The following is a 14,223-nucleotide window of genomic DNA, read 5'->3' as shown; positions in this document are numbered from 1 at the left end:
TTCTCAGTTGCAGTCAGATTTTCAGAAGAGTTTAGCTCTCATTAGGCACCTAAATAAATGGCTGTTTTTAAAATAATTCCTCACATTGATTCTTATGGCCAAGTTTTCAAGTGTCAGAATGGCAGCTACTGAATGCTGAACAGTTTTGGAGAATCTGGCCTAAATTGTGAATGCTGAGAACCTGAAACTGTGGCTTTGAGCTCTTTCGAAAATCTGACCCAGAGACTTCAGCTCCTGCTTGGTTATTAAATGAAAAAATAATTGAAATGAGACTACAAGGGAGATAGAAAAGTTAAAATTAACTTGCCTTAAGAGGATGGTTTTAGCTGTTTACTTACATTCCTCTCCTGTTATATATCTGGGTCCCTTATTTTCTATTCTAGCATGTAGGAATTCCTATTTACCAAATCTTCCTGCCTGAGTTACAGCCCCCTCCCCTCTCTCGAGGTGTCATAAATATAAAGGGAAGGGTAAACCCCTTTGAAATCCCTCCTGGCCAGGGGAAAGCTCCTCTCACCTGTAAAGGGTTGAGAAGCTGGGGGTGGCCTCGCTGGCACCTGACCAGGGTGACCAGTGAGGAGACAGGATACTTTCGGGGGCTGGGAGGAGGGAGAGAGGCAGGAGGTCTGTGTCTGTCTGTGTGCTGCTCTTGCCAGGGACAGAACAGGAATGGAGTCTTAGAACTTTTAGTAAGTAATCTAGCTAGGTATGTGTTAGATTATGATTTCTTTAAATGGCTGAGAAAAGAATTGTGCTGAATAGAATAACTATTTCTGTCTGTATATCTTTTTTGTAACTTAAGGTTTTGCCTAGAGGGGTTCTCTATGTTTTTGAATCTAATTACCCTGTAAGATATCTACCATCCTGATTTTACAGGGGGGATTTCTTTATTTCTATTTACTGCTATTTTTTATTAAAAGTCTTCTTGTAAAAAACTGAATGCTTTTTCATTGTTCTCAGATCCAAGGGTTTGGGTCTGTGGTCACCTATGCAAATTGGTGAGGCTTTTTATCCAACATTTCCCAGGAGAGGGGGGGGGTGCAAGTGTTGGGAGGATTGTTCATTGTTCTTAAGATCCAAGGGTCTGGGTCTGTAGTCACCTAGGCAAATTGGTGAGGCTTTTTACCAAACCTTGTCCAGGAAGTGGGGTGCAAGGTTTTGGGAAGTATTTTGGGGGGAAGGACGCGTCCAAACAGCTCTTCCCCAGTAACCAGTATTAGTTTGGTGGTGGTAGCGGCCATTCCAAGGATAACGGGTGTAATATTTTGTACCTTGGGGAAGTTTTGACCTAAGCTGGTAAAGATAAGCTTAGGAGGTTTTTCATGCAGGTCCCCACATCTGTACCCTAGAGTTCAGAGTGGGGGAGGAACCTTGACAGGAGGTCACTTTGAAAATTTGGAACTACAAGTGAGGATGTATGTTAGCTAAACGTCATAAGGATACCCAGTTTCTGTTGCATCTGCGTATTTCACTGTAGTTGAATTCGCAGCACAGAAACTTATGGGAAAGAAATACACGAAGCAGCTCTGCAGGGTCCAGAAATGGGCTTGTTTTTATTCCTAGTTGAGATTGAAAGAAATCCGAAGGGACTACAGGGCTGCACGTAGCGGCAGATGTCAGTGTTGGATGTCTGGTCCAGCCTACGCTCTTGTGACAGAAACCGCTTTCCAGGGCCCCTGAAAAGCGCTTGGTGTGGCTGTTGGAAACCCCTTGAAGGAAGGGCAGCCGCAGCCAGCACTAGAAGCCAGGGGCTATGAAGAATGCAATGTAGCGGAAAGGGGACGTCCCGTGCAGGACGCAAGTGGAGGGGGACAGGCGCACGAAGCCGAGGGGAGACGATGCCAGGGAGAGTGGGTAGAGGCAGCCATAGCGAGCCCAGAGGCAGCGTGCGCACGCCTCACTGGAAAACGACTACAGCCAGGCCCGTGCAACGCGCAGGAGCTGTCGGCGCCGTGCGCGGGGGAGGCGGAGCGATGCGGGCGGGCGGGCGGGAGCTCGCTGCGGTGGGCCCGGGGGCTGCTGTGCAGGAGGGGCGCGCCGGGCTCTGCCCAAGCTGCACGGGGGCTGCGTGGTGCGGTGTAATAGGGGATAGGTGGGGGCAGGGCTGCTGACGCGCTTTCCGCAGCCGCCTCCTTCCCAGGGTCAGTCCCGCCCAGTTCCCGCCTCCGGCCGGCGCCAGCCAGTGTTTGTTCCGCCGCGCGGGGGCCGGGCGCGGGCCGTGGAGCGCTGGGAGTCGGGCGGGGACGGCGCTGGCTGGGACCCCTGGAGCCGGTGAGCGAGCGGGGCAAGGGTCCAGCGCAGCCTCCCCTTGCGGCGGGGGCTCTAGGAAGTCCCCCCCCCTCCGGGCGTGCTCGGAGGGGGGATGTAGAGGTGGCTTCACGGCTTAGGCGGACTGGGCTAGTGGGGTTCAGGGGGTCTGGTGTTGGGCCTGGCGGGCCGTCTTGGGGGAGACTGCCTGGTACTGGGGAGACTAGCGCTGGGCTGGCGGGGGCTGGAGTGGGGTCTGGGTGCGTGGCTAGGAGTGGGGTTTAGGAGAGGTGGGGAGACAAGGGGTGACAGTGGGTGAGCTGGTAGGGTGCATGATGAGGTACCAGGGTGCTGGAGTGAGTGGGGTTTGTGCAGGGCCAGATTAATCTTTTGTGGGCCTGGCGCCAAACATATTTGTGGGCCCCCATTGAGGCAGTGGAGCATGGTGCGGGGAGGTCAGCCCCCAGACCGAGGGGCCAGCCAAAGGCAAAGGGGCATGGCAAGGGCGGCCCCGCTCTGCCCAGCCCAGTGTGAGGGCACTATTTCCAACTGGCAGTTGCCAGATGCACAGTGGCCCTGTGATGCCAGCATGCCCCTTCCCCTCGGGGGGGACAGGCCCATGCCACAGACCCCCTGCCCAACACCCCTGGACTTTCTATGACTAGAGCCCCCCTGGACCCACTATGTCCAGTGCTCCCCCAGAAATGTACAGCACCCTGCACAACACCTCCCCTACCTACAGCCCCACCCCAACTGCCCAGCACAGAACCCCTATATTGCCCCAATACATACATCTTCCTTGCCCCCTCAAGCCCAGCAACCCCACCCCCGAGACCCCATGCCCTGCCTCCTGGCTGCACTCCCCTGCCCTGCTGGAAGGTGACTGTGTCTGCTGGGCTGAGCAGGCAGCGCAGCCAGGGCTGGTCCCAGGGCCAGGAATTGCTCCGTCCCTTCAGGAGTGGTGTGATCAGCCGGCCAAGGCCTGCCCTGGCCGGGCTCCCTCAAGATGCACTTGCCTGGAGGGGCCCAGCCAAGCTGGCCCCCCCGTCAGCTTCCCCAGGCTGAGATTGGCCAGGCTTCTGCACCAGTCCCAGGCAGTTCATCTCCGAGGAGACAGGCGGGGCCCCACAGGTCTGGAGCCAGAGGTGCACTGGGGTCCTGCCAGGGGGCAGTGAGGAGCATGGGGGTGGGCCAGGGGAGTAGAGGAGCCCTCTGCCAGCAGGCAGGCCGAGAGGAGCAAGTGGTAGGCAGGGGGAGGATCGGGGTCTCGGGGTACAGTGCAAGTGGAGTAGGCTGGGGCCCCTTGTGAGCCTGGGCCCGGCTCCAAAGAGCCACTGATGCCATTGTAAACCTGGCACTGGGTCTGTGGGGTTGGAGTGTGTGTCTAGGGTCTGGGTCTGTATCCACTTCTGCAGTTCAGCTCTTGCTCAGCTCAGACTTGCCATTTATAAGCCTATGCGTTTTAGCAGGTGCACTTGAGTGCCTGTCAGTTTCATCCCAGTTTCCTCTGCAAGGTGCTTCCAGCAACTGCAGATGTTGAAATTTACTTGCAGCCTCTTGAAGGGTTTTATTCTGTGTGCAAATGAGGAAACCTACCAGCACACAAGATGTACGCAAATCCGCCTGTGTATCCTTATAGCAATGAATTTATATGCTTGCTCCAGGAATGATGAGTGGGATAAAAAAGAAGATAAATCTTGAAGCCCTAATTAAATTGGTAGCAGCAGTGGCTCCTTCTTCCAGTTCACCCCCACTGCACATATGGACCTTGTCCTTATAAAATGAGATTAGACACTAGCTGCGTCATATTTGTGAAAGCTGTCATGCTTCCCTGAAAAAAAGCTCATTGCAAGGAACCAAAACGTGGGGTCTTTAACGACTGGAAGTGGGTACTTCTTCATCCATCAGAATGTTGGAAATATCCTCTTTTCCATGGTATAATAATGCATTTGTTTCTATCCCTCTAATGGCAAAAGACATGGGACCTTAAGCATGTCTTTATGCATAGAAAAGCCATCATTGGCCCAGGATTGAACGTTAACTGTATTGGACCTCAAATGGCGATAACTTGGGTCGGGGGGAGAAGAGTCTAGTCAGAATTTGTTGGGAGGACATTTCTCTAGGAGACTTTTTTTTTTAAAGCAGTCCATTAAAGTTTCTCAGATGGTTGGGATGGAAGAATACACTCAAAGGTGCATGATAAATACATTGAATCATAAATCTCTTATCAATTTATTGTATGACTATCATTTGTGTTTGCCTGCCATTTCAATTATACTAGTATGTGTATTATACCTTTGTATTTTTAAAAAAGATTTCAGGATCAAAGCAATCAAGTGTCTCTTTGTTTTGTTTAGAAAATATATAGAAAGCATCCTTCAGGAATGTTGCACAATATTTACTTTTAAACAAATTATGGTGTGTAGCTTGGAGTCTTTTTTGCCCATGTCCATTTAAATTGCTTTTTGTTACTGCACTGAAAGCATGTCAGAGTGCAGAGAGCAGGTGCTGTAATTTGATTTAAATATGCAAACCAGATTTTCTTGTTGCTGTAAAAACAGTGCAATTATTGTATTGTACTGCAGTTGACTCTTGAGCTCTGGTTTTTCAGATTACTGTAAAGATAGTTCTAACAAAGCTGCAGCTTTTTGTATGTTCAGTCATTAAAACTTTATTAAATCCTTTTTTTTTAAATGGCAGTCATAGTTCATCAATCAAAAATATAGTGTGATCTCTGTAATCTCTTTGGAAAGCAGTTGAAGTATAATCTGGATAGGAGTGCTTGTAAAGCAATTCCATGTGCATTCTATTTTATTATTACAGAATATTACCGATATAATCAGGAATCTTTTATTCTATGTGCATGTAGTGACTTATTTAAAAACTGTAACTGTACAGCTGTTATCCAGTTTAGCATGCAATCTTCAATTTAAGCATCCTTCACTTAAATTTTTAACAAATAGTCTGACTTCTCAATCAAAGTTGATCTAATCATATAACTCTATTGAGATACTTTGTGGTTGTTTATACTAGTCAAATTGCACTGAGAATATTTTATTTTAAGAAGCTAATTTTTTTTAAGAAGCTAATATTTTATTTTAAGAGTCTTTTGACTCCTCTTTTTTTAATGACTACTCTCTGTTTTCAAGTGTCAAGTTGCACTACAGGAATGGTGAACTTGTATGCAAAAATGACTTCCAAAATTAACCCCAAAGGAGGAAGAATGATGTAAAACTGAGGATGCGTCAGGCTGTGAGCATTTTGTCAACAATTGTGGATAAATCCCTGCCCCTATAACATTTTTGAAAAAAATCTAACAACATTGAGGAAGCTCTTTACATTTCATAAAAGGTAAGTGTCTACGTTGTTTAACCTTAAAAGAAGTATTATAAAAGAAATATTCATAGTAATTGGTTATAAAAATAATCCTCCCTGATCTTCAGTGCACCCCTTAAACATCTTTCTATCTTTTTTCATGTCCCTGTGAATGGAGACTGTGTCTCTCATATAGAAACTTTAAAAGATGGTGCAGCTTAACATAAAAAAACAATGGTGTACTTTGTTTCATAAATTTTCAGTTAATGCTAAGACAAGAAGTTCTGATTAATACAGATGACACTTGTCTAATTATCAGCTTTTATAGTTGCCTTTATGTTTGGGGAAAAACTAACTTGCATAGTTTGTATGGGGAAATATGTAGGTTCCAATCCTGGACTCTGGCAGATTTGGGGGGAATTTTGTTTGAAAATAGATGAAAGATTGGAGCAGCAGTCTGTCTTGGTCAGTCTGTCCCGGATTTGAAGAAGACTAGTAATCATTTGGTGCCCCAATCTGAGATACCTTTAAAGGAGCCTGATTTTCAGAAAGTGCTGAACACCTGCCCTGTGCAAATCAGGTCCTATGAAGGTGTCTCAGATTGGACATCTAGAAATGGAGATAACCTAAGTCACCAGTCACTGCTGAAATCTTGGCCCCTTTGGGATGGATTGTGGCTGTGGAGTCAACCTACATTATGAGTACAATTTCTATTGTTAGTTACAGGCAAGAGATCGTGCAACGCTCTTCCATGGGTGATGCTATTAAGTATAGGTAGCCACGTTTGATTTTATGGTAAGATGGTGAGTCTAAACACTGAAGGGCGTAACTTAGTAATGTAACTGTGAGTATTGTCTAGGTAAAATAATAGTGCCATAAAAATATATTATCTAGTCTATTTTTCCCTTTCTCCTTGGTTCAGCATTTAGACATTCCTAATTCAATGTTAAACCCAACACACTCGAATACATCTAGGGACTTAGTAAAATCCTTGTAAATGCATTCACAGGAAGAGACTAATGAAGTAGAAGTCAACTGAATCTCTTGTGTAATACTGAAACACGATGACATTGGTGCCTGTGGGATATGGAAATCATGACAGCAACTAACATGGTTGAGAAAGATATGAGTGGACAATGTGGCCCAGTTTCTGTAGACTACAGGTTTTCTGCATGAGCCTAGCAGTGCTGGCTGTTCTGGTGTTGGTACACAACTTCCATCAGTTTGAGGTGAGTCAAGCAGTTTTCTTTAACAGTGGAAGAGGTTGAGTAACAGTCTTCCTGTTTAGCTTATGCCGCTCGGGGAGAATTCTGTGGGACTGCATGCTGCAGAAAACGCCACTTCTCCGTGCAGAATTCCTGTGCTTCCCTGCAGAAAACAGCAGGTAAGCAAAGGGAAACTGTGTGGAGGACGGGAAACGATCATGGGTGCAGTTTTTTGGTAGGGATTTCCCCCCTAAACAGAAGCGAGCCATATCTCCGCTCCACTGACTTTGCAGCTGAATGCCGCCTCCTGGGTCCTAGTGCCAGTCAAGCTCCCGTTTTGTGTGCTGGGAGCCTTCCTGTTTTCTGTTAAACAGTGAGTGCTGGCTGTGGGGGTGGGGGAAATGAGGCAGTGGGGAAGGAAGGGGGGGTGGAATAGGGGAGGGGAATGTGGGAGTGAAGGAAGGGGCATGGGGCAGTGCGGGAGAGGGATGAGATGGGGAAGAAAACGGGATAGGGGAATCGTGGGGTGAAACAGGAGCCCGGCATGTGGTGTCCCCTTGGCAGGAGCTGGGGTTTCCCCATTAACGCATCAAACCCTCACCCTGACAAGCCCTATCTGCCTACATCTGGACCCCCGATCAGCCCCCCTTCACCCAGACCCCCACCCCACTGAGGCCCAACCAGCTGCACCTGGACCCCCACCCCATCAAGCCCACTCACCCAGCACCCAGACCTCCCCACTGAGCCCCCAGCACCCAACCCCCCCGCTGAACCCCATCTCCTCACACCCAGACACCCCCCCCCCCCCCCGCTGAGCCCCAGCCACCTACACCTGGATCCCCTGAAGAGTCCCATTGCCTCTGCACCCGGAACTCCCAATGAGCCCCTGTGCATCCAGATCCCCCACTGAGCTGCCTGCACCCAGATTGCCCCACACTAAGCCCCTCCACACTTGGATCCTGCTGGGCTGAGCCTGCCCACCAACACCTGGTGTGCCTGGTGCAGAGGGTCAGGATCCTGGGGTGTCTCTGGGTGAGACCCAGCCCTTGCACTGTGTCAGGGTTGGCTGCAGCCTCGCTGTCGAGTCCCTGTACCAGGGGAGGTGGGGGTTTAGGGTGATCTTCCACTTCAGTGCAACCGGTGGCTTGTGCTCCCCACTGCTATGCTGGAGCCACATTTATTTATTGACAAATAAAATTTGTAGAATTTTAACATATTGTGCGCATAATTTTTATTTTTTTGGCACAGTATTTTTAAATTTTTGGTGCAGAATTCCCTGAGGAGTAATATTATGTTTTGACTATGGCTTAACTGTAGTTGATATACAATTTCTCTTCCCCAAATCTGTGTTTGGACTAAATAAAACAGGCAAACTATACTTTCAAACCACATTAACCTATAACACTTTAAATAACTGGTTTAATTAACATTATTTCGTTTAGTTTACAATACTACCTGAATTACCTTTATGTATCAACTTCCTGCTGTGGTGCTTTCCTATCTGCCAGCTCTTATTGTTTATCACTTTGCCACTAAGCTCTTCCTGTAGTATCAGTACTTCCGCTTTGACCTTCTGTGTAAATTGGTCCCCACTAAACGATAATGTGTCCATTTCCTATTGAACTGCTCATTCTTCATGTGTTATATATAGGTCTTGTACATACATTTTCTCTGGCTTTACGTGTGCTAACGCTCTCTTATCAGAGTGTTGTCCACGTCTTTTTGTGTGTGTGTGTGTGTGTGTGTGACCGATGCCCCAAAAGGTCCTTGTGTAGCTCATACTAAAATCATATTACCAGTGAAAGTTTGTGTTTTGCTTTGTTCTTGTTTAAGGTAGCTCTTAGAGGTCAATGGGACAGTGGTTGGTCTACTCTTCTGTTTACATCCTAATCTCCTTTCATCCAGAATTGCTTCATCATAATGTTTATCAGTTATATCCAGCAAGTTCAGTCCATCTCATCCCCTCTTTCTCCCATCCTCCATTGTTCCATACACAGCTATCTAGATACATTAATTTCACAGAATAGAACTGCTACAACAAAGGGGTTTGTGTGTGTTAGGGATAGAAAGTATTAATCTCCCAGCAATTTGAAATTTAGGATTCTGGCGCTGAAGAGAAATGAAATTTTTATATTAAATAACTGTTAGCCGGGTATAATTGGAAATGCTTATTCAACTTTTATTCAATCTGTTGAATATGTAGTACTCTTTTCAAGAAGACTGAACAGCATCTTGCAATAAATGTTTGCTATATTTCTGAAGTTATATGTTCATTTTGTTTGATATCAGAATTTTTGTGTTGCAAACATTTTGTTGCTTGCCAGCTTGGTGAATGCTTTAGAGCATCAAATATTGGGACACATTTTGTTACATATGGGGAATAAAAACAGCATCATAAAAAGTTTTTAAAATATTCCAGCTTTGAAAGTCAGCACATATTAAGGCTGTCTCTGAGCAGACGCATTTAAAGTTTCTGGCCATGAAGGCTGCACTGCCTTTCATAGTTAGATACAGTGCAGCCTAATCTTGACTCTCAAGAAGGCAGATGTCTTCCTGTTTTCATAGATATTTGGATGATTGCATTTGGCAACTTCCCCACAAACGGCTGCAAAAATCAAGAGCAAGCCTTTCGGCTTTCATTCTGTGGATTCCATTGTCTTCTACTAAGCACTGCATATTTGTGTGCAGTGACACACCTTTAAGAAGGGCTCTTAGAAATTAACACAGTTTCAGTTGATTGTGCTAAAGCCAAATCTTGTTGGGGAGATACACTAACAGCTGTTTCTAAATGCTGAATACATCTAATTCAAGTATTATCTTTAAATGGACAGTTAGTACCCAGTCTGACATTGAGTAGGACACCATAGGTTTCCTTTGCTGATCTTCGCAACTAGTTCTGTTATCTACCAAATAGGAATTTGACATCATAACTGATTTTTATAACATAGTGGGTTAGGCAGACTGTCTTGGGAGTGTCAAGTACCTTTCCTATGGCATTTGCTTGTAGTGAAAACTGGTGATCCGTCTTTGTTTCTTCTTTTCGTTTCCTGTTGCTATCTCTTACAGATTTTTCATTTACAGTAGGATATTGGGCTATTCTTGTCTCTGGCAACACATTTAATTTTTTATTACTTGTCCTAGAAATATATGCTCTGACTCTTATTTTTGGGGATTCAAATTCACAAATACATTTTGGGGGGAGGTATGTTCTCATATATATACCACATTGTATAAATCCCACATTCCCCAACCAAGTTATATGTTGCTATTAAATCACTCCAATGTCAGATACATTAAAAAGGTTCTGATTCTGTTATTGTCCTTGACTTCTCTAAATGCATCTGCTGCAACATTGTTTCTTTTTTGGGGGCATAGCCCTCCAGTCAATTTAGCACAGGTTTATATGTTGATATTCTTCAAATGAATAATGCTCTCAGAAAAGATCTGGTTTGAGAGAGCTTTTAGAGAATCAGAGGTAGTCAGAATGCAGTTTATTCTGGAAGTCTCCTTTCCTACTGATTACTGTTTAAAATGTGGATGCAGATGCAAACCACTTATTGTTTTAATAGTCTAGTGCTAAGAAATGTCACTTCTCTTTGAACTCTTTCAGCCAACTTTTTAGCTTCAGTTAAGACCTCGAGCTGCCCATTAAGTGTTTTGATAGACTAAGGCTGAGCTGCTCCCATATTGAGATCCATGGTTAAGTGCTGCATTATAGTAACAGATGTGGTGTGGTTCTTGAAGATAAAACAGAATGAAAGAATATTCTTAACTGTCTTCTGTGGAGCATTAGGTTGTTGCATCAAAGAGGTGACTTGTTTATAGAAAGCAAACAAATATTTACATACCAAATGTTACGTGGACCAACAGAGCCACTTCAGGATTGGTTAGGAATGTCCTTGGGTGCCCCACTATGTGTGGATATCTCCCAATTTTCTGTGTGTGTATGACAGAGGTGGGCAAGGCCTGTGGGACTGTCCTGCCTGGCCCCTGAACTCCCGGCCCCTCCACCGCAGTCTCAGCTTGCCGCGCGGGCAGCACACCTTGCACCCACCCACCTCCCAGGCTTTCAGGGGACAGGGAGCGGTTGGATGGGGCAGAGGTTTGGGGAGGGCATCGGGGGGTCCCAGGAGAGGGCGGTGAGGGGACAAGGAGCAGGGCGGGTTGGATGGGTCAGGGGTTCTGAGGGGGGCAGTTGGGGTGGAGGGGGGGCGGGAAGTGGGAGGGGATGGATAGGGGGCTGGAGCCAGGCTGTTTTGGGAGGCACAGCTTTCCCTACCCAGCCCTCCATACTGTTTCGCAACCCTGATATGGCCCTCGAGCCAAAAAGTTTGCCCACCCCTGTTTTATGAGAACACCTTTTGTAATGCCTTCCTGTTATATATTGCTTTCCTCAATGACCATCTGTGCTTCTCCGTCATTTGATCTGTTAGACCAGGTGTTGTATCTGTATGAATTAGATTGTGAAAGTTTTGACACAGGGATTCTGCAATATGTTCTCTATTAAGTCAAGTTCACCTGGGCATTATATATAAATTAGTAACAAACCTTCCTAAGCTTGTTGAAAAAGATTTTTATGGAGAATAGGGAGTGGGGGGCAGAATGCTTCTGCAGGGATGAGAGACGACTGATTCCTTTTGGTAAACCTGATTCATTGGTATGTGGAGTGAGACAGAGCTGAAAACATAACAAGATAACTACATTAACATTCCTTTTTCATAGCTGGTGCAAATGCCAGGGAAAGAGAATGGCTATCCCCACTCAGCTAATGGTTGTTTTAGGGACATCTAATGCTGCTACTTTGTGGTGTGGTGAGGAGAGGAAAAAATAAGCATTTGAGTCTTCAGTGTGGTCAGTTCAGGTTACCTGCCTTTGAAGAGCTTTTGCAGCAGAGGAGGAAAATTTTCCCTGGGGATACTGATATACTCTTGAGTCAGACTGGAGTTTCTTTGAAAGAAGTGTCCAACAAACCTGAAGTCTAAAAGTAGTGACTTAAAACCCGTGAGGTAAGGCATCCAGGACCCTGCATACTAGAGGCTTATGGTGGTCCTTGGTGAACAAGGATAACATGCCTTTCTTCTGTGTTCAGAATTCTCAGCTTTAAAGCATAGTGCACTCATTGTTAACTCAGGCTGACTAATGCCAGTATGTGTCTGCAAAACTTAACAAATACCTTATGTAGTATTGTTGGCATACAGGAGGCTCAGTTGGCTGTACAGACGGTGCTTGTGTGCTGCAGCTCTTCTTTGTTACAATAGAAATGTCACCTGAATAGTCACACAGCCACCTTAGCAGATAAGCAAGAGTGTAGGCAGGGCTGAAAGCCCCATGTGTAGATCAGGTCACAGTGTTTCTGGTTGGGATTTCTCTCCAGGGATGCTAAAATGACACTGTGCAATGAGGCCATACCTAAGCTTAAGGAGTTCTGCTGTCATTCCATTGATTCAGAGCTGAAATCCCTTTGAAAAATCCAAAATAGCTTCCTCAGCCCTATAAGCAGAATGTTGGTGTGGAATCAGGTTTTCTATTTCATGGAGAGAGATATTAAAACAGAGTTTTGTCTTGCCCATTTGGAGATAAATGTGTACTTGGCCTAACTACTTCCAGTGATCTGGAGAATCAAAGCCAGAATCTTTACCATACTGCTGGGGCCATTGTACCATTTGGGTTAAATATTGTACCAAGCTATTAATATGATTCTGTCCAAAAGTATTTTACTTTTCAATAAGTGCGCATATCCTTTGGCAACAATTTCTTGTGCAGACTCTTTGGTTTTGTTTGTGCATAGGGAAATAATCATCCAATAGGATTAATGTAGTGAAGCAGGTATTTCTTTATGTAACACCTAATAATGTGTGTGCTTTAGGTATGTGCAAATCCCTGCCCTGGATGTGCCAAGTGAAACTTAAAGCATGATTAAACATAACAATTACTGAAAGGATGAGAATAAAGTACAAAGTTTCTGTTGTCTGGGTCTATAGTATTGCAGTGCAGAGTCTTAAACAGTGCTGCTACTTATTTTCCTGCTCCTAGCTTTTAACATTTATCACTGTTCAGGGCAGCTGTGTCCATATTCCCCCTTGCTCCAGCAAAGGCACCCGCTCCCAAGCTTCTACACCCCATTCATCACCTCTCTTGGGCAGAGAAATGTCTCTTCCCCCTCGAGACCTGGATTTTTCCAGGCTACGCTATTCCTTGCCTACACTGTGAATTACCCAGCAAGTGAGACTGCCTCAGCAGTCCTGCTCTGCCTTCTTCTCAGAGACAGTTATTGCTCACAGTTATGTTACCACACAGCTCTTTCTAAGCAAGCAAATTTATATTAAGGTAAAAGCGCTACAGAGAAAACATATTAAAACAATGGAAGAACCTACCTTCATGCTAATAAGCTTACCGGAGATCACTCCCAACTTCAATAAGAACTGTAGTGCAGGATCAGTCCTTCAAACAATGAACTCCTAAGAGACTTAAACCTAATTCAGTAAGGTTAGTCCAGGAAGTTGCCTTATCTGTCATTACAAATTAGGCAAGTCTTTGTGATGTTGTGAAGGTCAATAGTATAACTGGGTTAAGAAAAATATTAGATACGTTCATGGAGGATAAGTCTATCATTGGTTATTAGCCCGAATAGCCAGGGATGCAACCCCATGCTCCAGGTGTCCCTAAACCTCTGACTGCCAGAAGCTGGGACTAGACAACGGGATGGATCACTCAATATTGCCCTGTTCTGAAGCATCTGGCATTGGCCACTGTCAAAAGACCGGATACTGGGCTACATAGACCATTGGTTTGACCCAGTGTGGCCATTCGTGTGTTCTTAGGTCAAGCCGACGGTTCCCAAACATCCAAGACAGCCAACCAGCTCTAGAAAGTTTGTTTTTTCTATAGGGTGTTAGCTTTTTAGAATTGTCTTCAACATTTAGAAAAACTTATTTACATAGCATCAGCCATGTGCTGTGATGTCAGAAATGACCTGTTCCTGTCTAAGCCGGCAGTGAGTAGGCACGAGGTACAAAGGATATGATACTATAAAAATAAGATGACTAAGCTATTGGGTTGGGCATGTTTTGTTCCATATAGTATCTTCTATATTTTTATGGGGATAAAAATCTCTTGAAGGAAGGAGTAGAGTGTTTACTCTTCTCCACACTTGTTCAGAATTGGTCTCTACCATTTGGACACTTTTTTCCTCCCCATTGCGATTTGTTGCTTTTAATGTTATTGTGACGAATGCTGGTTTGCAACAATGAGACATCCAGATATGTTAAGACGTGCTAAGAATTATAACTGAAACAGGATTATGGGCATTAGAACAGAGCTGAAGTTTCATCTGCTTGGAAGCATACTGAAATTTTAAAAGGATCTTTTTCAAACTTTTCTATTCCGCCCTGTATTGGGTGCTTACCTGGATAGTCAACTACAGGTTTTCATTTGTACATGAGAGGGTTACTCCCAC

At 45.2% G+C, this 14,223-nt stretch overlaps 1 protein-coding gene across 5 annotated transcripts in view; it reads left to right on the top strand.

Annotated features, from left to right (window-relative positions):
- Window positions 1–2,120: 2,120 nt before the first annotated feature.
- NXPE3 (neurexophilin and PC-esterase domain family member 3) overlaps window positions 2,121–14,223 on the top strand; it is a 28,220-nt gene continuing 16,117 nt past the window's right edge. The window contains exons 1-4 of one of the 5 annotated variants that reach the window (XM_048816524.2): window positions 2,554–3,874; window positions 4,039–4,182; window positions 5,397–5,598; window positions 6,572–6,791. In XM_048816524.2, the coding sequence (XP_048672481.2) occupies window positions 6,699–6,791 (93 nt within the window). In that variant the 5' untranslated portion in view covers window positions 2,554–3,874; window positions 4,039–4,182; window positions 5,397–5,598; window positions 6,572–6,698. Of the gene's footprint in view, window positions 2,272–2,553; window positions 3,875–4,038; window positions 4,183–5,396; window positions 5,599–6,571; window positions 6,792–6,815; window positions 6,947–14,223 lie in introns of those variants that run through there. The other 4 variants (XM_075118411.1, XM_048816516.2, XM_048816547.2 and 1 more) reach the window with 4 other exon arrangements.

Source organism: Caretta caretta, chromosome 1 (assembly GCF_965140235.1).
Source record: "Caretta caretta isolate rCarCar2 chromosome 1, rCarCar1.hap1, whole genome shotgun sequence".
NCBI classification, from domain to species: domain Eukaryota; kingdom Metazoa; phylum Chordata; order Testudines; family Cheloniidae; genus Caretta; species Caretta caretta.
The sequence above is the reverse complement of the archived record's forward strand: the minus strand, read 5'-3'. Positions and strand labels throughout refer to the sequence as shown.